This window comes from Macaca fascicularis, chromosome 1 (genome assembly GCF_037993035.2).
Source record: "Macaca fascicularis isolate 582-1 chromosome 1, T2T-MFA8v1.1".
Classification (NCBI taxonomy): Eukaryota; Metazoa; Chordata; class Mammalia; order Primates; family Cercopithecidae; genus Macaca; species Macaca fascicularis.
In genome coordinates, this window is record NC_088375.1 from 177,987,474 (window position 1) to 178,015,303 (window position 27,830).

Consider the following 27,830-nt stretch of genomic DNA (forward strand, 5'->3'; position numbering starts at 1 on the left):
AGAAGCCTCTTTAAATTCTATAATTAGAAACCAGATGGGCCCCAACTCATAAAGAGATTATGTTTCAAAAGTTAATTTAGAAATATTTAATTCAACATAGAAAAAATAATCTATTGAACCAAAAATCTAGTTGAGCTATAGTACTAAATAAGTTTCACGATTTAGACAAGGAAGAGAAATAGAGAAAGCGATTTCCTAGTTTTTAGATTAAAGACAAGGTATAGACCACAAATAGGCAACAATAACTGGTACCTTTCTATCTCTCTCTTTAATCTCTCATTTCCTAGTCTTTTTCTCAAATACCCTAGTAAGGCATCCTTTCCACATACATTTATCCCAGAAAGTGTTTGGAGTATAAAAATCACATTTTATGTGCTTTTTACCTCTGACAAAAACCATTCTCTAATGAAGTTATTAGATGTTACCCTAAGGACCTCTTTGTGGATCAATTCAGAAGGGTTTTTTTCCAACTGCATGCAAATTTTCAGGTACCTCGGTTTATATGCATTCATCAGGGAAAGTGCCCATACTTTCATGAGATTTTCAAAGAAGTTTGGGACTTCTCCCCTCTCTTCAAAACAAACAAACAAACAAACAAACAAACAAACAAACAGTTATGCATCATTTCCTTAGGAGAAAATGTAGATTGAATGGATTTATCTTGATGACAGCCATCTAACTTCTCTGGAGGTATCTGCATTTTTAAAGTGTATTTAAGTGAATAGAAAAAGCTACTGAGGAGATTTCAGCTAATACCTTTCCATGGTACAGAATGTACAAGGTTGACATGGAAAGTTCTTATTTCAATGAATTGTTATGCTTTAAAAGGTAGCTAGTACATTTCTGAACAACCCTGGAGTTACATACCAAAATCAGCTATCTTGGCATTCATGTGTGCGTCCAACAGGACATTCTCTGGTTTCAGGTCTCGATGAACAACCATATGCCTATGACAGTAATCCACAGCAGACAGAATCTGTTGAAAGAGCCGCCTGGCTTCCATCTCTTCAACCTATCAAGCATAAAAGAAACTGCATTAAGAATATCTGGGGCTGGGCATGGTGGCTCACGCCTGTAATCCCAGCACTTTGGGAGACTGAGGCAGGTGGATCACCTGAGGTCAGGAGTTCGAGACCAGTCCGACCAATATGGTAAAACCCCATCTCTACTAAAAATACAAAAATCAGCCGGGCATGGTGGCATGTGCCTGTAGTCCCAGCTACTTGGGAGAGTAAGACAGGAGAATTGCTTGTACCGGGAGGCAGAGGTTGCAGTGAGCTGAGATAACGCCACTGCACTCCAGCCTGGGCAACAGAGCAAGAGTCTGTCTCAAAAAAAAAAAAAATAATAATATCTGATACATCTATTTAACAAGATTTTTAGTTTCATAATCAGGCTACATATAATTAAGCAAGCTTGAATTATGTTGGAATTCTCAACAAATCAGACAAACCAAAAGCTTGTCAAAGCTCAACATGTCAATAGACAAGTTTTTCTTCGTTGCTAAGCACTAATATTTAAATTTCAATTAATATTATTAAATGTGCACAATGTTTTGGGGAATTGACAGTAAAACAAACTAAAGCAGGACATACGTGAAAGTGCTAAGACAAGGAAATAACTGATGTTCAACATGATTTTACGGAACAGATTTTGAAAAGCATAGGCATCGTGTTGGCAATTAAGTGGAACATGTTTTCCAAAATCAGTATTTCAAAAGGTATGCTTTTTAAGAAAGAAAATTTGTCTAATACTCTATATGTTTAGTTGAGCATTATTATAAAAGCGACTTCAACCCTGAAGATATCTTTGCATTGTGCTATTTCCCAATACTTTCTTTTTTATTAGTTTAGAGGTTTAGTATACCAGATAGTATGTTACTCACCCGTCCATGCTTACAGATGTAGTCAAATAATTCACCTCCAGACACATATTCCATTACCATAAAAAAATCTGTTGGAGTGCTGATCACCTGGTATCTTTTTTGTTAATAAAAAAAAGTTAACGAAATATGTTACTTTAACCAAAATCAACCTGGTATATCTAGTCTTGCTACAATTTTCTATTTCAATGTTTTATAATACTTTAGGCAACAAATTATATGTTATCAAAATAATCACAGAGCAATAAACATGGACCATTACAAAATTATTCTATTTCTTGAGGCTGATGGCCATTCCTTCACATTCTCCCTTTCATGTTTACATAATTTTTGAAATCTTTCCCTCTTCAACAACTAAGTTAAGCATTGATTTTTTTCCATATAAACAAAAATTTGTTTACAGTCAAAGGAGATGAGGTATCACATATTTAAAGATAAATAGAAAATATACTTGGGCCAGACATTGTGGCTCATGCCTATAATCCCAGCACCTTAGAAGGCCAAGGTGGGAGAATCACCTGAGCTCAGGGCAATGTTTTGGGGAATTGACAGTAAAACAAACTAAAACAGAATATACATGAAAGTGCTAAGAAAAGAAAATAACTGATCTTCAACATGATTTTATGGAACCGATTTTGAAAAGCATAGGCATTATGTTGGCAGTTAAGTGGAACATATCTTCTAAAGTCAGTATTTTACCAGCCTGGGCAACATAGCAAGACCTCATTTCTGTAAAACATATATATATTTTCCTGGACACATAATATGATACTACAGAGATACATTCAGCAAAATCCAGAAAGTGAAAAATGACCATTTCTTCAACAAACAAAATGCAAGAAAAAAAGGCAAAGGATAAACTATATGTTAAAAGTAACTCAGGAGACATATTGACCAATTATGCTGAATAGACTTATTTTGATTCTGATTCAAATAAACCAACTTAAAAAAGCATTTATGAAACAATCAGGAAAGTCTACATGCTGATTAGTGGTGGATAATGTTGTTAATTATTTTAATAAAGATGTGATAATGATACTATGTTTATGTTATTTAGAATTTAAAAAGTATTTTCTAGAGTAAATACTGAAGAGTTTACAGATTAAAAAGATAATGTTGAGATTTGCTTCAAAATAATCTGGCATAGGGGAAATGGGGAGAAACAGATAAAACAATGAATTGACTATTGTTGAAGCTGAATAAGACATACATGAGGTCGTCTCACCGCTTTACTTTTGTAAATGTTAAACAATTCCCATCATGAAAAATTAACTCTGTGTGTGTGTGTGTGTGTGTGTGTGTGTGTGTGTGTGTGTCTGTGTCTGTGTCTATGTCTGTGTCTGTGTGTCTGTGTTTCTAGGCATCCAAAGCTGGGCACATTAAAAACTAAGAAAAAAAAATTAGCTTTATTTGATAAAAAATTTTTTTGCCCAAAAACTACAACTTACACCCCTATACACAATTTTACCAAACCAAGTTTTGGAGACTTTAAAATTAGTTTTGTTTTTTTTTTCTTTTGTTTGAGACAGAGTCTCACTCTGCCACCCAGGCTGGAGTGCAGTGGCCATGTTCTTAGCTCACTGAAACCTCCACCTCCTGGGTTCAAGCAATTCTCTTGCCTCAACCTCCCGAGTAGCTGGGAATACAGGCATGCACCACTATGCCCGGCTAATTTTTGTATTTTTAGTAGAGACAGGGTTTCACCATGTTGGCCAGGCTGGTCTCGAATTCCTGACTTCAAGCGATCTGTCCGCCTTGGCCTCCCAAAATTGCTGGGATTACAGGCATGAGCCACCACACTTGGCCAGAAGAAATATTTTTAATGGCAATCATTAGTCTTTGGGAAGAAACATGGCAAGGTATCCTAATTTATATAAAATAAATGAATATGACTGAAGAAGAATTGAGACTATTTCAAATGAACTTTGGAAAGGTAATTAAACCAAGAACTCTAGAAGAAATAGTTTCATAAAAGCTATCTTTATAAGCACCAAAGTGAATAGCGTAGGGCAGGTGCATCTGCTGTAGCACCTCACTGTAGGCTGGTCTGATTTAGTAACAATTCTCAATCACTTTTGTGCTCTGTACATCCTAGATGGGGCACAAAAGAAAAGAAGTGATGACATTCTAATAAATAAATTTAGCTGCAATTTCTGAGTATATCACAGGTATTCAACAAATATTCTTGGAATGAATTATTTCATGAAACCTCTAAATCCTTAGCAGCCACTGTCTTACACTAAAAGCCAGTCTAGAGCAATGAAAACCATAACATTACTAAGCACTTACTGTCTGCCAGACATTAAGCTACTAAATGGTGACACAACATTTATTGAGTACCTACTTGTACTCGGTGAGACCAAAAGTTGGTGTCTACTCGTGGAGCTTACAGTTCAGCCAGAAAGACAGACATTAAATATTCTCTTCAAACACAAATATGATCTCCAGTAGCCTCTCAATTTAGAATCTTCAGAGGTTTCCCATTGCTCTTAGGTCCTGAATAAATCAGGCCCTTGCCATCTCTGTTGTTTGGTCTCACCTTTGAGTCACAACACTGAGTCACACTACATTTTTCAGTGTTAGTCATGCTGTACCTCCTCCTGCTACAGCTCCTTTGTATAAGCTGTTTTCACTGACCTGAATCCTATACTAGGACCTAAGCCCTAATCATCCTTTAGATCTCAGCTTAAAAGTCACTTCCTAAGTCCAGGACTTCCTAAGTCCACCTTTTTGCACTCACAGATGCGTTCCCCTGAGCTTCAGAACACGCACCTCAGTTTGTAATTATATGTTTTTATTATTACAATAATTTGATTAATGAATATGTATTTAGTAGAGTGCCTATAACAAAGTAGGTATTTATGTAAATGTATAAATTAGCACTTTTAAATAATGTGAGTGCTTGGAGCCAAAACCAGAGTAATCTAAAACTGAAAAGTCATAGCAAAATTACAGCAAAACTTCAACCAATCAAATTTCCCATTGTCCCCCACCCCTAACCAGATGGAGTAGGGACAAAGGGAAACAAATTTCATAAGGAAGGAGTCCTAAAAAGACAGTTTTACATTAAGGATTTAGTGGAAAAGGCAAATTCCAGGATTACGCTCTAAGCCTGGCCTGAGTAAGTCAAATCTCTTGTGCTCTCTAAAATACAAGTACATTGAAGCATTATAAAAAAATTCAATCATGAATCATTCATACATGTCAGTATCATTTTCTTAGTACAGCAGAGAAGTAAACTAATGTACTTTAAAAATTTTTCGGAAACAGCATTTCTAATTGGTAAAAAAAAAAAAAAAATTAATTATCCAGAAAAATCCTAAGCATTTTCCAGTTGACCAAGTTATATTCATTTTTAGGCAATAGCCACATAAAATAGTATACAAAAATAAAAAAAAAAGAGAAATCTTTCCAAAGTTAGCCAAAAATCAACATATAGGAGTACACCTTTTTGGTGATCAAATCTATCGAGATTTTAGAATATTATTTACGTAGCTACATACACATAAGTTTTTTCTTTAGTTAGAACTCAGTTACATAGAAATGTATCAATCATGCTTGGTTCATGACACTTGTCTTCAGTAGTCCATGAATGATCTTTTATTTAATTACTATTTTTAATAATGTAATACCTACAAACCCATCACTCAGACAAAAGGCCAAGACCTTGACAACAGCTTCCATCTAATTCATACAGGGATCCGCCTTCCCCATCCCATTGCTTCTCACCCAATGTAGCTGTCATCATGAAACCCCTGTTAATCCTTTCCTTCCCACCTCTTTTATTCAGTTTATATACGTACATATGCATGTGTGTATCCCCTCTCTCTACATACATATATTTGTATATTTGAATAATTCAAATTCATATATACGTTAAACTGTTCTTTGCTTTAAAAACCAGGTATCACGCTCTATGTAATATTCCAGTAGTTATTTTATTGAGATTCATTCCTATTGTTGTGTTTGCTATAGTTATTTGATTTGACCATTGTTATAATATCCTATTGTGTTTATTCATCTACTCTACCACTAAAGAGTATTTAGGTTGTCTCTACAATGTTGCTATTATTTGCTGCTGTGAACATTAATATGGTTTGTATATTCATCCCCTCCAAATCTCATGGTGAAATGTGATTCCCAATGGTGGGCATGGGGACTGGTGGGAGGTGACTGTATCATGGGGATAGATCCATCCCTCATGAATGGTTTAGCACCATTGCCTCAGTAATAAGTGAATTCTTGCTCAGCTCCTGAGAGAGCTGCTTGTTTAAAGGAGCCTAGCTCTTCCTCCTTCCTCTCTTGCTCCCCCTCTCACCATGTGACAACCTGGCTCCCAGTTGCCTTCTGTCATGATTGTAAGCATCCTGAGACCCTTACTAGAAGTAAAAGCCAGCACCATGTTTCCTGTACAGCCTGCAGAACTGTGGGCCAATTAAGCCTCTTTTCTTTACAAATTACCCATCCTTCAGTATTCCTTTATAGTAATGTAAAAATGGACTAATATGAACATTCTTCTATATGGCAAGATTTTCTCCTTGATATGTACTGATGAGTATAACTGCTGAGTCACAGTTATTGTGCACGTTCCAATTGAAAAGATAACGCCAACTGTTTTCCAAAGAAAGTTTGGCAGTGCTAAAATCTTCAGAAAACTGGTGGATTTATATATTCTCCAACACTTGCAAAACACTATATACATTTCTTCGTAGAAAATGTTGTGTCTTTTGCCCCTGTTTATTGAGTTGATAGTGCTTTTCTTATTTATATATGGACATATGGAATAAGTCAAATTTTCTATAACATTCTAGAGTCTAAGGTAATTAATGTCTTGGTTATTAACTTTGTAAAAGTGTATGTTTTCAATCATCATTTCACATTGAATTTGGCTTTCACTTCCTCTGTAAACAAATCTGTACATATCTCTAAAGGATAACTTAAAGAATATATGTGTGTATGCATAATATGCAATATTGTTATCATGTATAAATATCAAAAATCATGAATGTCATCAAATATCCAATCAGAAGATTTAATTATACAAACGCAATCAATATATTGTAATTGGTTGATTTGTCCCTTACGTCTCTTCTAATTCATAGGTTACTCCTCCAACTCTGTTGTTTGTTTTTCTTACATTCTTTTGTTGAAGAAACCAGTTAGTCTATGCTAAAGAGGATTCCACAGTATCAATGTTGTTTTTCCGCATAGCAGCAATAATGCACAATTTCTAACCCACTCTTAAATCTAGAGATGTGATCAGATTTCAGTCTCATTTTTGCAATTTTTGTTTTCATTTGAAAGACTAGGTAGTGTAGTGTACCTCTAGCCAAAGGCATATAATGTGTCTCTTTTTCTGATACAGTGGAAGGCACTGTTGATTAGAGCCTAGATGCATTAATTCACATTAATTTAATGAAATTTTAAATGCTGGCAAATTTGCATAGTCTAGTAATGAATGAACTCTGATCTAAAAGAAATTCTTACCCAAAACTTCCTCCCTCAAAAATCTCATTGTCTTTGAAGTGCAGGCCATCAGATAATGCCTCCTAATACCTTTTCACATTATAGTCATCAATCAATCTTCTTACTAACTCCTTCTCATTCTGAATTAATGTCTTTTTCCCCATTGCTACCACAGTCACTGTTTTAGGTGTAAGTCATATCTTATAGATAATCTGTGATATAAACAGACATGTTAACATCATGGTGCTCTAGAGTTCAGTCCTTGAACTTCTTGTTTATCTGTACTCATATCTTTAGTAATTGCATCCAGTCTTAAGGCTTTAAATATCTTAACATATGGCCTTTAAGTTCTTTGAATGCCTCATTTCTAACTATCTTTTCTTCCACCACACATAGCCAACCACTCCGTGGTCATATACTTTCAAAGACTAACTCCTCCGATTATGCACTGGATTGTCTCCCACACCTACCAAGGGACGTGGCTTCTATAATTAGCCCCTCTTTCTTCTGTATCCATTCCTTCCTCTTGACTGAATCACTCCTTTTGGCATACCAACATTCTATAATATCTCCTATTTTAAAAAGCTAACCTTGTTTAGACTCCACATTCTCTTCTGGTTACCACTCCTATGTCTCTCCTCTCCTGCCTATAGTTACTATCTCCCCTTTTTTATCTCATAGGCCCTCTTAAACCCTTTACATGAGGTTTTTGTCCTCATCATTCCAATAAATTGGTTCTTTTCAAAGACAACAGCAACCTCCATGTTGCCAAATCTAACAGTCAATTCTCAGTTCTAATCTTACCTCAATATTCACCAGTAAAAGGGACAGTCGGTGATCTTTCCTGAAACACTTTCTTCTTGTGGCTTCAAGATACCCGATTCCTCTAATTTTCCTCCCACCTCACTGACCATTTTCATTCTCTTTTACTGGTTCCTCCTCATTTTTCAGACATTTTAACAGACATGTTAGTGTCATAGTGTTCTAGAGCTCAGTCTTTGGACTTCTTGTTTATCCATACTCACAACCGTGGCGATTTCATCCAGTCTTAGAGCTTTAAATATCTTAAATACAGTCTGTCTGCTGATGGCTTCCAAATTTATCTCTCTAGCTTACACCTCTCCCCTGAACTCCAGATTCACTTATTCAACAGCCTACTTACATCTCTATTTGGATGCCTAATAAGCATTTCAACTTCATAAAACCAAAATTAAATTGTTGAAACCACCCCCCTAACATCCCACCTCAAACCTGTTCCTCCTACAATCTTCTCCACTTCAGTTACTGGCAATTCCATCCTTGTTTTTTTGCTGAGGCCAGATGCCTTGGAGTCATCCTTAACTTCTTTCCTCTCAGAACTCACATTTTATCTGTTAGCAAATGCTGTTGACTCTACCTTGAAAGTACATACAAAACAAGGTTAATTCTCAACACTTCTACACTATGCTCTATTCCAAGCCAACATCATCTTTTACACAGATTACTGCAATTGATTCCTAATTGGTTTCCCTGCTTCAACTCTTGCTCACCTATAGTCTAAACGTAAGTCAGATCACATCACACCTCTAATCAAAGCCTTCCAATGGATTCCCATCTTACACAAGAGTAAAAGCCAAAGTCCTTACAATGACCTACAATGCCCTGCACAACTTGGCTTTATGTCTCTGACCTCGTGTGTTATTCTAATCCTCCTAGATCGTTCTGCTTCCTTGATCTCTGGCCTGCAGGAATTTCTTCTTTCCTTTGTGTTTGCTCTTCCTTCTATATGTAACATTCCCCCTCCAGATATCTACGTGGCATATCCCCTCACCTCTTCACTGTCTAACGTATGACATAAAATGTCACATTTATTGTCTTTCCCCACCACCCTTCCACCACACACTAATACAATCTCCATAATAGCAAGGATTTTGTTGTTGTTGCCTTTTTGTCTGCTGCTATTTCCCTAGTGCCTAAATGGTGTCATTTGTTGAATGAATGGATCAACCAACAACCTGCCTTTCTGGCCTTATTTTTCCACTTCCCTATATATACTCTGTGCACCAGACTGTTTGTTCCCAATACACCATATTCCTTACACTTTCATTCTTTTGTTCTTGCTTGGACTCCTAGAGCCATCAGAACCTTGTTCAAACATCACCTCTTTACGGAGCTACAAGTAATTATTGAATACCTACTACTGTGCTAGTTGCTGGAGAGATAAAGATGATATATGATATCTCCATTTACATGTCTAATGGATTCTTAGCTTAACATGGCCAAAACAGTATCCTTAATGTTCACCTCTCTCTAATGTTTCTTTTCCATTCTCCCCATCTCAAAAAATGACACCACTATCACTACCTAGTTGCTCAAGCCAAAACCCAAAATCCCAGTTGCTTAAGCCAAAAACAAAACAAAACAAAACAAAATCCTTTATTTTTCCTCCTTATCTAACCCATCAGTAATTCATTAGTTCTCCCTTCAAAATACATATCAAATCCATCAGTTTCTCGCCATCTAGACCAGGGCTGTTGAACACAACTTCCTACAATGATAGAAATGTTTTTTATCTGGTCTGTCCAACACAGTGGTCACTAAACACATGTGGCTATTAAGTACTTGAAATGTGGCTAGTGTGACCAGACAACTAAATTTTTCATTTGAATTAATTTAAATTTACACAGCCACATAGGGCCAGCAGCTACTGTATTAGCCAACACAAAACTAGATTATCGTTTTGGTTAAAGCCACCATAATCTCCCAGGTAGACTACAGCAATAGCTTCCCAACTGGTCTGTCTGCTTCTACCTCTGCCACCATACCCATTCTATACTATACTCATCCCATGTTACTTCTCCACCTCTCCAAAAGTTCCCATTTAGAACACAATCAAATCTCTTAGCAAGGCCTTCAAATCCCTTTGTTATCTGGTCCCCATCTACTCTTAAAACTCCTGAACTACTTCTCTTCTCCTCACTCCACTCCTGAGATTACATAATCTTCCTTTGCTTACAACACTTGAAGTTTGTTTCATTTCTTTGATGTTGCTCTTCCCCTTCCTTTGAAAACACTCTGTCCCCAGATTTTCAAACGTCCATATCTTTATCATCCTTTAGGTCTTAGGTCAAACCTATCTTCTTAGTGAGGCTTCCTCACACCTAACCTAAATCAGCCCTTCTTCTTTCCTAGTCACACTCTGTGACGGCATCATATTTCATTCTCATAGCACTTATCTTTGCCTAAAATGATCTTGTTAATTTGTTTACTTACTGTCCAGAACATAAAAACACAAGAAAGAGATGTTGTTTTTCATGATTATATCCCCTATGCCTAGAACAGCACCCATCCCGTAGTAGGTGCTCGATAAAAATTTGAATTAAAAAAAAAAAAGCCATAATTCCTGCTCCTAAGTACTTCAGTCTTGTGGGAAATACCAATAAGAAAATGTGCAATTATAACACAATTTAAGGGCTTTGGAAAAGGTGAACATTGAGTGCTTTGGGAGCAAAGAGGAGTTAGAGCCTAACCTAGTCTTAGTGAGTAAAGTAGGTTTTCAGGGGTACAGTTGATCCTCAGACAGTGTGGGGGTTAGGGTGTCAACCCCTGTGCACTCGAAAATTCATGTTTAACCTTTGACTCCCCCTAAACTTAAATACTAATAGCCTACTGTTGAGCAGAAGTCTTAGAGATAGCATAAATAATTAACACACATTTCACATGTTAAATGTATTATATACTGTATTCTTACAATAAAGTAAGCTAGAGACAAGAAAACGTTATTAGGAACATCATAAGGAAGAGAAAATATACTGACTACTCATTAAGTGGAAATGGATCACCATCAAGGCCTTTATCCTCATCATCTTCATATTGAGTAGACTGAGGAGGAAGAGGAAGGGGAGGGGTTGGTCTTGCTGTCTCAGGGCAGCAAAGGCGGCATAAAATCCAAGCATAAGTAGACCAATGTGGTTCAAACCCATACTGTTCAAGGGTCAAATGTAATTGCACTTAAAAGACAAGTCGGAATTGGCAGCCTAGGGAAAGAGAGATGTGGATAAAGTATTCCAAGCAGAGGAAACAGCTGAAGTACAAGAAGCAAGATGGTAACTTGACAGATCAAAGAAAAATGGATAAATTCAGAGGACACTTAGGGAAAAAAAAGTACAGACCTTAATGATTTATTGTATGTAAGAAATTAGGGAAAAGAAGAAATTAAAGATTTTGCCCAAGTTTGGGGCTTAGGAAACTGCATGAATGGTATTTTCATTTACCTCCCCTCCACTCTCCCACCCCCAAAAATACAGAGGAGTAAGTTGGAAGAGAGAGAAACGTTTAGCTTCAGGTGATTCTGTGACTTTAGAATGTGAACATCTGATAAACAATTTGATACATGTGCTCAGAAATCCAGAGAAATAAAAGGGCCAGAAATCATCAAGATTTGGAAGTCTTCAGCATAGAGATAGCAAACGGCATCATGGTAATAAATGAAATCATCAAAAGAGGGTTCACTAAGAAAATTGCAGTAGCTCGGTATACTTGACTGCATCAATACTTAACAGCCAGGAAGATAAAGAGGGGCCCATAAAAGAAAGTTTTCAGAATAAACAAGAATGAAAAAAAGAAAACAGAAGCCTGAGGTGTCATGGAAACCTAGAGACATTTCAAGGTGGTGCTGGCAGTTAATGATGTTAAAAAGCTGGCCATACGTTAAATAAGATAGACTAAAAAGAATTAGACAGGCCGGGTGCGGTGGCTCACGCCCGTAATCCCAGCACTTTAGGAGGCCAAGGTGGGCATATCACGGAGACAAGAGATCGAGGCCATCGTGGGCAACATGGTGAAACCCTGTCTCTACTAAAAATACAAAAATTAGCTGGGCATGGTGGCGGTTGCCTGTGGTCCCAGCTACTCAGGAGGCTGAGGCAGGAGAATCACTTGAACACAGGAGGCGGAGCTTACAGTGAGCTAAGATTGCACCATTGCATGCCAGCCTGGGCGACAGAGCGAGACTCTGTCTCAAAAAAACAAACAAGCAAACAAACAAACAAAAAAGAATTAGACAAAATCAAATCATCTCTACCAGACTAGCAAGCATTCATCTTTTGACCAAGTAAAATCAAGTTGCATTAATAACTATGGAGGAAAGAAAAACAAGGAAAGAATCAATTCAACAAATTCTACTTCATGGGAAAGTGGATTTTTCTTTAAATCCTGTTTGCTCCTTTTAATTTTCTACCAGTGGGTTTTAGGTTATTCATTTGTAATTTTTTTCAATTTGGGTTAATAAAGAAATCATGCAATAAATATCCTTCATTCTTGGCATTCAGTGCCCAAACTTTCTTGCTAATTCCAGAGTTCCATTTTTGCAATAAGGAAACTATTCCTGACAGTCCAAGGCTACACAAAAGAAAACCACGGAAAGGATAAGGTTGCTCTCTCTGTTTAAATCACTAACACTGTTAAAGACTAATAAGCTTGTACGGTAGCAAAAATACATGAGTGGGTTTTTTTTTGTTTGTTTGTTTTTTGTTTTAAGATCAGACCTACAATTAAAGAGGCAATGTAGCTGAATGAATTAATCTTGAGGCTGGAAGCCAAAAGTTTTGAACTGCAAATTCACCTCTACCAATTACTTTCTGATCAACTCTGACAATCTTCTACAATTCCTTCAGAAAATAGCAAACAATTAAATAATCCTGTATCAGAATGAGACAGCCAAACAAAAATAAAATGATTGAAAGTAAATAAAGAAATGGAGGCAAGAAAACACTGATAAATATGACATCACAAATAAATCTTTGGGCCTGGGCGCAGTGGCTCAAGCCTGTAATCTCAGCACTTTGGGAGGCTGAGGCAGGCTGATGGTTTTGAGCTTAGGAGGTTGAGACCAGCCTGGCAAAATGGCGGAGAGCCTGTCTCTACAAAAAATACAAAATTAGCAGGGTGTGGTGGCACATGCCTGTAGTCTCAGCTACTTGGAAGGCTGAGGCATGAGAATCATTTGAATCTGGAAGGAGAAGGTTGCAGTGAGCCAAGATTGCACCATTGCACTCCAGGCTGGGCAACAGAGCTAGACTCTGTTTTTAAAAAAAAAAAAAAAAAAAAAAGGAAAAGAAGCCTTAGAATCCTCATGACAACCGCAACTGCTTATCTATAAAATCTGATTTGTGCTTTTAGGAACTGTAGAGATAGTAGGACTCATACCCAAATGGGTAAAATTTCCTCAAAATCTTTCAGGGTTGGCATTGTAAAAGTGATGAGGTCAAGGTGTAAGGCAAATATGGAAAGATCTTTCCCTTCTCCACTTTCTTTCTAGCATATGACACTTTTAGTCTGGCCATTTCAGCTCTCTCTTCTCATAGGAAGTGGACACTCAGTGGGGAAGAGCAAAGAGATTTAGCTTAGATGTTACCCAGTAACTAGAACAAAGTCATTAATAACATGGAGTTGAAGTCAGAGATGAACTGTTTCAGTTAAGTGAAAACCATTTGGAATAATGAAAGAGGACTGGAATTAGTTTGTAAATAGCTAATTCCTGCTCTGGGCCAATGCTCATCAAATACTAGGGATTATACCAGTGCCAACACATTTAATCCTCAAATGAGGTGTCCCATTTTCAAGTTAAAGAAACAAAGGATAGGAGAGGTGAGTCGCCAAGATCATGGGGGAATTTTAATTCTTATGATAATCTTTAAAAACCTCCATATACATACTCTGGACCATCTAATGCATAGGTCCTGGATGATAACCTCATAATCAAGTACTGCCATGCAATTTCAGGGACCTCATTTTTTTTTGTTTGTTTATGTTTATGACTAAGTGAACTTCAAGTGAAGATCATATGACATCGAAGCTTACTCTAAGAATGAAGGTTTCATAGCAGTGATGTGAGAACTGAGTCATCACCGGTCATCCACACCAATCCCATAAAAGCCTGCTCTGAACAGTCAGTGGCATACTCATGCTGCCCGTAAGATGCACCGCATGGGTCCGTTCATTAAAAATACCAAATCGCCATAGTTCACTAACGATAAGTACAGCAGTAAAGACTAAATGAATGTTCCAAATCTCAACAATAACTGGACCAGCCATTTATTTAAGGATTTCAAGAATGATGCTGTATTAGTTTCCCATTGCTGCCATACTTCAAACTCAGTGGCTTTAAACAACACAAATGTATTATCTTACAGTTCTTTATCCTAAAATCTTGACATATGTCTCAGTGGGCTAAAATCAAGGTGTCAGCACAGCTGTGTTGCCTTCTGAAGGCTCTGGGGCAGAATTTCTTTGCATTTCCCAGCTTGTAGAGACTGCCTGCATTCATTGACTCATGCTCCCTTTTCTCCATCTTCAAAGGCAGCAACGGCCAGTTGAGTGCTTCTCACATTTTATCATTCTGATGTTGTTTCCAAGTTCAGACCTTTTTCTCTGACTCTTCTTCTACTCTTCTCTACTTTTAAGAACCACTGTGTTAATATTGAGCCCACCTACATGATCCAGGATCATCTCCCTAGTTTAAGGTCAGCTGCTTAGCAACGTTACCCTTTGCCATGCAACCTAACATATTCACAAATTCTGGGAATTAGGAAATAGATATGGGGGGTGGGTATTATTCTGCTTACCACACTTACATGCTACTCTTGTCATCAAGTAAACAACATAACTCCACAGGGTTATCAAGTTGTTCCCATTAATGCTGACATTCAAAGATTGCTCACTGACAAAGGTCAGCCTAAATATAATGTCTGATTTTAATGAACTAGCAAATAACATCTCAGAGATATTAATACTGTTTTTACTTATTTGAGACGGAGTCTTGCTCAGTCGCCCAGGTTAGAGTGCAGTGGCGCAATCTCAGCTCACTGCAAGCTCCACCTCCCGGGTTCACGCCATTCTCCTGCCTCAGCCTCCGGAGTAGCAGGAACTAGAGGCGCCCGCCACCACACCCGGCTAATTTTTTGTATTTTTAGTAGAGACGAGGTTTCACTGTGTTAGCCAGGATGGTCTCGATCTCCTGACCTTGTGATCTGCCCGTCTCGGCCTCCTAAAGTGCTGGGATTACAGGCGTGAGCCACCGCGCCCAGCCTAATTCTGCTTTTTTAATAGTAGATTTGTGTGAACACGCTTTCTCTGTACCAATCTTATTTGATTCACAATATAAATTTAGTATTTGATCTCCTCCTACTGTTTCCACTATTAAACTCTCTAACAATGATTTGGTTGTTATGAAACACTATTATTTGTCACATTATACTATTGATACTGCTTTGAATTCCATTGATTCCAGTGTGGGTTTTTTTGTATTTAAATTGTGAATTTCTTTTGGTTTCATAGTTGCATTCAAACTATATACATATAAAGTTTATACGTAGGGCTTTGTTTCTTAAGTAATGGTATGTTAAAAATAAGTCAAAATCGGGGATCCATAAATTTCTTTTTTCTTTAAAAGGAATTTATATAACTCTCAGTTTTAAGAAAAACTGGAGTGCTAGAGCATTAACAGCATGGCATTTGGAATCAGGTTTGACATCAACTACCAGCTCTGTGACTTACTAGGTGTGTGGCCTTGGATAAGCTGCTATTACTTCTTAGATAATGCAGTTTCCTTGTCTATAAAGTAAGCCTACTTTAGACACTGATCGCGAAGATAACATTAAATTAAAGATGTAAAATGCTCCATACATTCAGCAGAACCTTGACCAAAAAGAAAAAAAAAAAAATGCTTGGTACAGTTCCAGACCACTACCAGGTACTCAATAAGTAAGAGCAATACTTATCTTATAAAACTGTATCCAAGCTTAAAGATAAATGAGACAGTTGTTAGCGTCTAGCACGTTACATTTTCTCAACAAATATTAAACTGCAACTTTAAATGATTGAAAGAAACACAGTATTGCACAATTAATATTTATATTTTCTAGGGTCTAGTCAATTTTAAAATAATTATTTATTTATCTTTGAATTAATTATCTTATTTATCTCTATATTTACCTGACTTTTAAGTTTGTAATTTATTCCAAGGGGAAAAAAACACATTTGCCTTCCTAAAAGCTTTATGATTACAGTATTACTTTCAGTTCTACAAGTAACATACTATGTGAAATAATCTTTGACATATACTTTCCAACTTTCCAAAGAAAGAAATACCCTGATATGTTAGTGAAAATTGACTAGATAAAAATTGTAAAAATGAATCTAGAAATGTCAAAACCCTGAACGACATTTAAAGTTGGATAAGAACCAACTTCTAAGGCTTCATTCATCACTTGAGAAGAGTACCAATTTAGAAACAATGTCTGTTCATTCTAACCAAGAGTGTGCAAAAAAAGGACTCATAAAGGTTAAATGAATTAACACTTGCTGAATATGAACATGAAAAAACATCTTCGTAAAAGGTTAACAATAAACTATCATTATAAAATTCCTAAAAAACATTTTAAGACAGGTGTCTCTTTGGCATTATCAGATACAAAAATACTTACAGTTTGATAATATGAGGATGACGAAAGAGTTTTAGATTTTGAATTTCTCGTTTTATTTTTCCAACAACATCTAAACTGCGAATCTTCTGTCTATTTAAGATTTTAACTGCCACTTTATGGCCTGTTAATTGATGTTCTCCAACTAAAGGAAAGAAAAAGGAAAAAAATGTGCTGTTATGTCAACATAATCATTTATTCATGCTTCCTTCCATTGTGCCCTAAACTTCACTACTTACATATACCATGTTTATATCACTTGTTGTACAAAACTACAGTTCCTTTTACTTCTATTTCTTCTATTAGAGTATGCACTCTTTGAGGACAGAAATTGTATCTTAGTCATGTCTGTATCTTTTGCACCTAATAGAGATGCTCATATTTGTGGAATGTTTGTGAAAATGATTACTGAATTCTATATTCTTACTAAAAATATAATCAACTTTAGAACACTGTTTGGACAGGAGAGAACTCACTGTTTCATTAATCTCTTTGTTTCTCTTCTTCTGTTTAATGCCAGTCATTGTATTATAGAAGAATACATAGTGTAATAAATCAAAAATTCAGAATAATTACTATTTCAACAGAAAATTCACACATGGCCATTTTTTGTGCCTTTTTCATAAAGTCCTCTTATTTTCCACCTATTTGATGGGATCTCTAAACAAACTGTTATAGTATGTTTATATATAGTATGTTATAGTATGTTTATAAAACTCATGTGCCATTTACCATTTTTAATCTATTATAAACATTTGCGTTTGTGACAAATCACATGACCTGAGCTATTAGCTCATACTCTCCTTGGACAAGATGACCAGTGCTCATCTGAATCTCTCAGGAAGTGTATGTGCACAGTGCTTTGTACACAGAGATGCTAAATCAATATATTCTATATTAAATATAGTCCTTCTGCTTTTTCATATAACACATTCATGGCATCCACACTACCAGTGATATCTTTAAATACCGTTCAGGTGAAAAATCCCTCAGTCAGGGAACAAATTTGTCAGCTACCTCTCCCACTTTCCTCAATTCTATTCTAAACTTTCACCATTCTCCTCAAAACATGTATCTAACCCTCCTTTCAGTGACAAACACCCTTTTTATTTCTTTAGAGAACATGAAGTCATTCGGAGTGACTTTCCCTTTTTATTTATTTATTTTGAGACAGGGTAATGTTTTGTTATCCAGGCTGGAATGCAGTGGTGTGAACATAGCTCACTGCAGCCTCAGCCTCCTGGGCTCAAGTGATCCTTCTGCCTCAGCTTCCCTAGTAGCTAGGACTATGAGAATGTGCCAGCATCCCCAGCTGGTTTTTCTTTAAATCTTTGTAGAGATGGGGTCTTACTATGTTACTCAGGCTGGTCTTGAACTCCTGGGCTCAAGTGATCCTCCCAAAGTGCAGGAATTACAGGTGAACCCCAGTTCCCTCTCTTAAAGGCTTACTTCTATCCACATCCCTCCTCCTATTCAAAGCCAATCTCATCAAATTTGGCCTTGAACCTATCTTTTCTACACTCTCTTCATATTCAACCTTTTCTCTTTTCTAATAGCTATTTCTCTTAAGCCTATCCAAATCATATACCCTCCAAAACTTTTCCATTGATCCTGTATCTTCCTCTAGTTTCCAACTTGTCTCATTAAAATTTCTCAAAAGAGTAGTTACAGTAATTACATTTATTGCCTTCTTTTCCTCCTTTATCACCATTCCTAAATTCACAGCTATCTGGTTTCCACCTCCACTCTACGGATACCAAACAGTCACAAAATACCCGTTAATTAGCAAGCCATGGATACTTTTCAGTTCTCAGATTACTTTAATCTCTGTTTCATCAGACACCGTAACTCTTTTTGGTGGTATTTCTCTCTCCTGTTTCTCCTACTAACTTTCAGATGGTTTCCTTTATGTCCTCTGCCTGTTCTTTGAAGGTTAGTGTCCCCAGGTTTCAAACCTAGGCCCAAGGTAGACCCTTATGTTATGTCATTCATCTCCCATAGTTTTAATTATCACCCATATGCCAGTGACCTCTGTCCCTCCTTTAAATTCATATTTCAAGATTAATATCCCACAAACAACTCAAGTTCAACACATTCTAAACTAAATTCAAGGGCCAGGCATGACAGCTCATGCCTGTAATCCCAGCACTTTGGGAGGCCGAGGCAGGTGGTTCACTTGAGCCCAGGAGTTCGAGACCAGCCTGGGCAACATGGCGAAACCCCATCTCTACTAAAAATAAAAAAGTAGCTGGGTGTGGTGGCACATGTCTGTAGTCCCAGCTACTTAGGAGGGTGAGGCAGGAGGATCCCTTGAACCTGGGAGGCAGAGGTTGCAGTAACCCAAGATGTGCCACTGCAATACAGCGTGGGTGACACAGTGAGACCCTGTCTCTAAAAAAAACTGTAAAACCAAAACCAAAACAAAAAAACCACATTCAACATTCTCCTTCTCTTCCTCACCAAACCTGCATCTTCCATTTCACTTGGTACCACATAACGTATATGCTACAAATGAAAAAGTCAACTGATATAATCTCCTAAATATTTCTTGGAGTCATATTTTAACTCATTTTGAAGAAAACATTAATAATGATGACAAAAGTGACCATTAATGACATTTATTGTTTATTATGTACTAAGCTTTATTCTAAGTGCTAGGTGCCCTGCTCTCTCAACCCTACTACAACTCTATGAAGTATTATTACCCTCCAGTGTATAGATGAGGCACAGAGAAGCTAAATAAGTCACCTGAGGTCACAAAGTAAGTGATGGCACAAAATCTGACCTGGGCTATCTGACTTCAGAGCCAGCATAACTGCCACACAGTAATACCCTCAGTCAGAGTACTCCAAACATGTAATGCAATGACTTAGGAAGAACTGAGTTTCTGTCGCTGGAGATTATTTTTATCTTAATAACTTTTGCAAACTGTAAATTATGTCAAAAAATTTAATGAAGCTTGAAAGTTACTTTCTCAGCATATAAAACAAACAAAGTGAGACAAATCAAGTTCAAGCAATATAACTTACTAACATTCCAAAATATATTTCCAGGACTCCAGAAAAACCTTATCGATTTCTAGGAACTTTCTATTCAGTTAAAGTAAGCTAAATGGTTTCTTGATGCCTGAGTAGTTTATTACTCATCTTTGGGAATTTTATAATACTCAAACACCTTGCCAGGGTGGTCTAACAAATACGTCTCTCTCCTCAAATCCCCGATAGCCTCAATGAAATAACTAGCACTGAAATCCCTACAATGGGTGTTTAGCCTTTTTTGCCTAATAATGCCATAATTGGTACTTAACCATAATTAAATCCAAACCTAACCACATTCCACCTGAAAGCTGAATGAATGTTCCTGAAAATCTTGTAATAAATACAGATTTAAGGTCAAGAATTTCTTCTATGTATATTATAGATATAAACTTTTGTTTGTGTAAATCGAAACAAAAGAAATTAAAAGAAAAGGCTTGGATGCCTCAAGGTTTTATTACCATTCATTTATTCAGTCTAAAAACATTTGCCGAGCATATGCAAGAAATGGTCATCATAGACACATGAGAAGAGATTTTTAAATACACCTCCAAGTTTTTTGGAGGGCGGGGGACAGCAATAAATAAACTGAAATGAATCTTGGACAGTATTACATCTGCCTGAAGACTGTCAGATATACCATATTTGTAAAGAGTAGATGAGAAATAAAATTATAAAAACATCAATAATAAATAATCTTGCCATAATTTATCATCTATATATGTAAATATCCAGATCAATACCTACTTTGACAGGAGCAATTAGAAACATTCATCCATTGAACAACGATTTAATGAAGGCCTACTCAAGTAAGTAGCTGTACTAATTACATTACACTGCTGGTTGTCCCCCAATATCTTCTGCATCTTTATTTCTCCCATACATGAAACTCCCAAATTACAACTGAGTACATGGCTACACAGTGTACACCCTGCTTCTTAGCCTCTCTTGCAACTATTAATAGATGCGGCCACATGAATATGTTCCAGCCAGTGAGATATAAAGCAGAAATATCCCTAACAACTTTGTCTTCATCCCTTCCTTCATCCTGAAGCCTGGAATATCAAAGCCACCATTTTGCACCTCGAGACCAGACTTAAGAAGGGGAGAGCAACAAGAAAGAGAAAACCATATTTTTGACACCATCAGACATGACAACAGTTTACATCACCTGCTCAGACTTTTACAAGACAGCAAAATATTTCTATTTGTTTAAGCCACTCTTATTTTGGATATTTTTGTCACTCAAGGCTGAATCTAAATAACACACTATTTAGAATATTTTAAAACTCAAAACGTTTGGAATCTACTTCAAATTTCCACTTTTGCTGAATAATCATATATGAGTTGATGGAAATGAATTATAATTTACAGTCCACACAATTTTTTGGATTAAAAAGTTAAAGAGCTCTACAAAATTATCACCCATTAGTGGGTTCATTTTGTTTTTCCTAAATTTTAGCCAAAATATACAAAATACTCTTTAAAGCTATGGAATTTTAAGGGGGAAAAAATCCACACTCACCCAGACTATGCCTTTTATATTTTACGTTTGATAAGGTGAAGCGTTGTCACACAGAAGGAATTAAACTGATTTATGTTGTTTGTTCCAGAAGGAAGAACTGGGAATAGTCGATAGACTCTCCTTCAACTAACAGACTTGTCTGATCCATGAAGACTCCCCTAAACTTCCTTTTCACCACTCTGGTCTATACTGAAACTGAAACTTTCATTTTTTAAAGGTAACTACTATATACTGAATATACTTTTTTTCCACCAGATGTATAACACAAACATTTACTTGATTCTCAGTTCATCTCTCAATGCTAGAAGGGAGGGGGTCAGAGGCTAAATCCCTTGTGTCTTTGCCTATTGTCAGGAACACAGATGCTGGCAATAATAAGCCAGGAAATGGGGCTGGTTAAAAATTTGCAGAGAGGTTAAGAATTTGCCCATAGTCACCCAGCTAGTAGGTGAGTGACCACGGTAGATCCCATTAGGCAGGGCTGGGATTTAAACCCAAGCAGCATGTCCCCAAAATCAGCATTTTTTTTTTTTTTTTTTTTTTTTTTGGAGACAGTCTGTGACCCAGGTTGGAGTGCAGTAGTACAATCTCAGTACACTGCAACCTCTGCCTCCTGGGTTCAAGTGATTCTCCTGCCTCAGCCTCCCGAGTAGCTGGAATTACAGGCGTGCACCACCACACCTGGCTACTTTTTGTATTTTTAGTAGAGACAGGGTTTCACCATGTTGGCCAGGCTGGTCTGGAACTCCTGACCTCAGGTGATCTGCCTTCCTTAGCCTCCCAAAGTGCTGGCATTACAGGTGTGAGCCTAGCCAAAATCAGCACTCTTAATGCATCATCCAGTATTCAAACAGAGGAAGCTCAGCCATTTATCAGGATTATCATAAGATAAATTCCTGCATTAAGTAACAGGTTGGAGTAGATCAAGGCTAATTCCCCTTCCCACTCTAAGACTTTTCTAATGATACCCCTAAGGATCATTTCACATTGAAGGGTATAAAGCTTTTAAGCCACTCCTGCCTCTTGATGATTCTGGTTGCCACTTTCTGGATGCTTTTCAGTTTTGACACATTTTTCTTTATATACAAGACACAGAACTTCACACAGCTGTGTTATACAGGTATAAATACACAATTGTTTTACACAAAGATTATAAGCTTTCAAATTTCCAATATCACTCCCAAATGAAGTCCAGCATTTTTTACCACAGGCAAGACACTATAGTTTAAAAGGCATAGTTTGGAACACTTCTGTATCTGTACATCATCCCATAGTAATTAATATCAAATACATCCTCATTCTATTTTAATATATTATATAGTTTAGGATATTATCATATCTAGTAAAACAAAAGGAACAATTAAAAGATAATTATTTTGGGCCCAAATTATAATCCATTTTTCTGCTAGGATCAAACAAAGAAAAGAGTTGCCAAAATGTAAAGGCTATGGAAATACTGCATAATACTTTGAACTAATCCAAAGAAAATGAAGCTTCAGTCCACAAAAAGAATCTAAGTACTTAATTTCACATGCTCCACTGGACAAGGTGCTGAAGGTGGTATTTCTTATACCCTAAAGAGTCCCCGACTGGTGTACAAAATTTGCTTTTAAGCTACTTTTTTGGTGCTTGAAAAGTTTTTTTTCTCTTTGGAATCGTGGCAATCATAGTGCTCTAGGAAGTTATTAGCCTATATAATAAGTAAAATCAAGTCTATCATCGTATTTTATCTAAATAAATAAAATCAAGCCTACCATTGTATTGCCATAGCTGCAAAAGTTTCTTAGAATTTTTGGGACATATTTGAGGTGGTCTGACTTAAAATTTAGACTAAAAAAATATGTGCACTAAATCCTTCAGGAGGGTCTCCAAGTGAAGGCACAAGAGAGACTACTAAGAAATGGACATCATCCTTCAGGGTGTCTACAGGAGGCAATTTATAATCCAGATTTGTAGCAGGGGTTATTTAGTGACAGTTAATTATTCTTTCTCACAAATCTGTGAGGGATACCTAGCAGGTGTGTATCTGTATGTATATATTCATGTTTAACATTTTACATACATTGTTTCATTTTAAGCTTTTAATGACTCTATGAGGAAATTTTATAGATGTGGAAACTAAGACTTAGAGAAATTCAAACTGACTAGTAATGGACAGAATCAGTATTTAAATCCAGATCTATCTGATTCTAAAGCCTATATTCTTAATGATTATACTATAATGCAATCTATGGTTACCCAATGAAAGATTTAACTCATAATGTCTAAAATAATGCTATCATATTAAAAGTATTATAGAATTTATTAATACACACCATATGTAATAACAATTTGGGTTTGGGAGAAATGACACTTAGAATTCCAAGTTTAGATGCTAGAGACATAGCTTTCTAGTTACAGTGGCATTTTTGGCTATCAGTTACAATGTTCCCCTCATGACCCTAAACAGTCTGAGGGCCAGACCTTTAAATTGACCCTGAGTTTAAGAAGTGGGGGAAAAATGTTGGGGGCAAGAATGAATGAAATGAGGAACGAGCATAGATAAGTTTTGGCTCTGATGGAAGGGCTGTGTATCAGTCCTCAGCCAGCTCCACTATCTTATTTTCTGTAGACCCCAGAATTAGAAACACTTCTCTTTCCACTAATTACTTTTGACCAAAGTGTCCATACGTTATGAAATACTTTAGTAGTAAGAAAGATTAGTCTTCTGTATACCCTCTAATTACAGGTAAGGCAAGCTGACTGAAATGAAAAGCAAGGGGAAGATTCAAGAATTTTTCTACGATGGTTTTGGACAGAAGCTCTGGGAGTCAGGACAAATTATGGTACCACACAGAATGGAGGCTCCACTGATACTGGGAAACTGAAACCCATTCTACACTCATAGCATGTTATGCACCTAATCGGAAAATCGGAGTAAGAGGGTAATCAGAACGGTTGACTATTAAAGGACTTCATATAGTGTGATAGGTATACACATAGTATTTATGTAATACATATATATGTCTCTGCCTGTCTTTCCTGTATCATCATTCACCATTCCCTCACCTCAAGTGTTATACTCCAGTCATTTAGAACTATTTGGAACTTCCCATAAGGACTGTGCTTTCTCTCATTTTCAGAGCCAACATATGCCCAGTTTATGATAAGCATTCAGCAAATTTCAGTTGAATTGTATTCAGTGGAATAAATGCCATTAAATATGTGAACCATTTAAATTCCCATTCACCAAATCTCCAATGCATCATGTCTATGTCTCGTCTTTCAAAATTCAGCTGAAGTACCATCTTTCAGTAAGCATTCCCTAACTAGCACCCCATTCCCCAACTCATTCCACCAACCCAACAGTCTGATTAAGTGATGTTCTAATGTAATCCCACAGCTCCTCTTCCTGGCAGCTCTTAACATCAAGTGCTGTAATTACCTACTTTGCTGCTGTTGTTACTGATCTCCTTTACAGTGGCCAGCTCCTTCAAACAGGGTCTGTATCTCATTTATCATTGATCCTTGGCATCTGGCACAGTACGTAACACATAACTAACACTCAGTAACTACTTATTTACTGTTTGGGAAAAAAATGCAAGACTAACTCTAATATTTGGGGTGCATGAATATACGATATAGGCTTCATAATCTACTAGTATTGCTGCTTTAGAATATGAAGCGTAAGTTCGGTGTGCTAATCACTCTCATATCTGAGCAAACCAACAAATACCTCTCAAAAGAGAGTTATTATCTATATATTCCAAGTCCTAAGGAATTCTATGTAGTACTTCATTCCAGAAGCTTCTAAATATGGAAAAGAATCAAAAGAAAAAATAATAACCATCAGCACCAGAACTACAATTTCCTCAAGGTCTAGGCATTACAAAAGAAGGTATATGTCTCACAGGAAAACAGATTTAGAAAGGAGGAGATCTAGATGGTCAATAAACACGAAAAGGTGCTCAATATCATGGGTCATCAGAGAAAAGTAAATTAAGACCATAATGCAATACAATACCATAATATACCCACCAGAACAGCACAATAAAAAGACAGACAATGCCATGTATTAGTCAAGATATAGAGCAATTGGAACTTTTATGTGTTGCTGGAGGGAATGTAAATTAGTGTAAACACGTGGGAAAACAATAAATTGAAGCAAAATTCATAACTACTAAAACTGAACATGTATATACTCTATGACTCAGTGATTCCACTCCCAAGTATTATAACCAACAGAAATGCATAAATTAAAAGAGCTCAAGTGCTTTGAGGTATTTATAAGAAGTTTTCAATGCTGCTAATTTATGCACTTAAACTTTAGGTAGCAAAGATCTAAGAAATGGAAAGAAAAGTACTCGCACATTGTACTTTAGAAAGGAACTAGTTAGGCCGGGTGCAGTGGCTCACGCCTGTAATCTCAACACTTTGGGAGGCCGAGGTGGGTGGATCACTTGAGGTGTGGAGTTTGAGACCAGCATGGCAAACATGGTGAAACCCTGTCTCTACTAAAAATACAAAACTAGCTGGGTATGGTGGTGGGCGCCTGTAATCCCAGCTACTCGGGAGGCTGAGGCAGGAGAATCATCTGAACCTGGGAGGTGGAGGTTGCAGTGAGCCAAGATTGTGCCACTGTACTCTAGCCTGGATGACAGAGCAAGACTCTGTCTCAAAAAAAAAAAAAAAAAGAAAGAAAGAAAGGAACCAGCTAGAGTGGGTATCCAAGGCAGGAAAGACCAGACAATTCTGGGGCCTAAAAGATAAAGCAATTGAGGAAAAGTAGTTATGATATCAATAGAAAATAGGTAATTCTGAAAGGCAGATAGTAATAATGGTAATGCGTGCCTCATACTTAGCAAGCTGTGTGTGTGTGTGTGTGTGTATGTGTATACACATATACATATGCACACATGCGTTTGTATGTATATATATGCATTAAGCACTTTATATATTTTTTTAAAGTCTACAAGAGTTCTTGCAGAAGAGAAAACCCAGGCTCAAAGAGTTTAAGAAACTTAACCAAAATGCACATAAGCAGTCAATTCTGGAGCTGTGATTCAAAGCTATATCTTGCTATCTCCAAAGCAATCCTCAAGGGTAAAAAGTTTGCTTTCTTTGCATTTCCTAAGAGTCCTGAACAGTCCTATTGCTACTATTAAAAATACACCAGAAACTGCACACACAACGATGCATGTAAAAAAAGATAAAAATATTTTTTAAGTTAAAAATAATTTATTAAATATAAACAAGTAAATATTAGACCAGAAACAACATTTGAACTAAAAAGAAAAATATTTTTAAAAATTCAAAAAATTCATGGAAATGCATATTATGAAAAAAACTATGCATGGATATCAAAAAACTTTTGTACCAAAATAAACAATTACATGTCTGAACAGGATCTAGTTTGAGGCACTAAGAAGGATAAGACATTAGTTTGAAAAGAGTCCCTATTAAAGCAACATGAATTCTGCTAATGTTAAAGCAAAAAGAAACATCAAATTTCTATCAAAACTTTAATGGAAGTATGATGAAATCACTGAGACCTTATGAAAAGTTTATGGGAACAATGACTCAAAGAAATCAGCAGTTTACAAATGGGTAATTTGTTTTAAGAAGGGACAATAAGAGTTTTTTGTTTTGTGTTGAGGCAGGGTCTCCCTCTGTTGCCCAGGCTGGAAGGCAGTGATGCAATAACTGCTCTCTGCAACCCTGACCTTCTGTATCAAGTGGTTCTCCCACTTCAACCTCCAGAGAAACTGTAACTACAGGCGTGCACCATTATGCTCAGCTAATTTTTAATTTTTTGTAGAGACAGGGTCTTGCTATGTTGCCAAGGCTGGTCTCAAACTCCTGGGCTCAAGCGATCTTCCTGCCTCCGCCTCTTAAAAGTGCTGGGATTACAGGGGTGAGCCACCATGCCTGGCTGACAAGATGATTTTGAAGATGAAGCCCATAGCAGCAGACCACCCTCATTGATTTGTAGGAAAAAAAAAATTAATCTTGTTCATGCCTTAATTGAAAAGGACCAGCAGAAATGATAGCCAATATCATAGACATCTCAATTGATTCAGTTTGACACAACTCTGGCTAAAAAATTAACGTTGAGTAAACATTCCACTCAATGGGTGTCAAAACTATTGCACTCAGATCAGCTGCAGACAAGAGCAGAGCTCTCAATGGAAATTTTAAATAGGTAGCATCAATATCCTGAAGCATTTCTTCGAAGAGTTGTAACAGGAGACAAAACATGGCTTTTCCAATATGATACTGAAGACAAGGCACAGTCCAGACAATAGCTACCAAGAGGTGGAAGTGGTCCAGTTAAAGCACAGTGGACTAGTGAAGAGCAAAGGTGGGCTAGATGCAGTGGCTCACACCTGTAAATCCCAACACTTTGGGAGACCGGGGCAAGAGAATCGCTTGAGCCCAGGAGGACAAGACCAGCCTGGCAACATAGTAAGACCCTGTCTCTT

General features: G+C 36.9%; 1 protein-coding gene and 1 long non-coding RNA gene across 5 annotated transcripts in view; both read right to left on the reverse strand.

Annotated features, from left to right (window-relative positions):
- Positions 1-27,830, reverse strand: part of PRKAA2 (protein kinase AMP-activated catalytic subunit alpha 2) — a 61,342-nt gene that overhangs the window by 14,909 nt on the left and 18,603 nt on the right. For all 4 annotated transcript variants that reach the window (XM_045370295.3, XM_045370304.3, XM_065521867.2 and 1 more), the window contains exons 2-4: positions 16,813-16,954; positions 1,886-1,979; positions 868-1,012 (exon numbers count right to left, since the gene is read on the reverse strand). In XM_045370295.3, coding sequence (XP_045226230.1) covers positions 868-1,012; positions 1,886-1,979; positions 16,813-16,954 — 381 coding nt within the window. The remainder of the gene's footprint in view (positions 1-867; positions 1,013-1,885; positions 1,980-16,812; positions 16,955-27,830) is intronic.
- LOC135965376 (uncharacterized) lies at positions 8,648-16,008 on the reverse strand. The gene is made up of 2 exons (XR_010578253.2): positions 15,884-16,008; positions 8,648-8,744 (listed from the first exon to the last, which is right to left on the reverse strand). It is a non-coding gene; the product is annotated as an uncharacterized lncRNA (long non-coding RNA).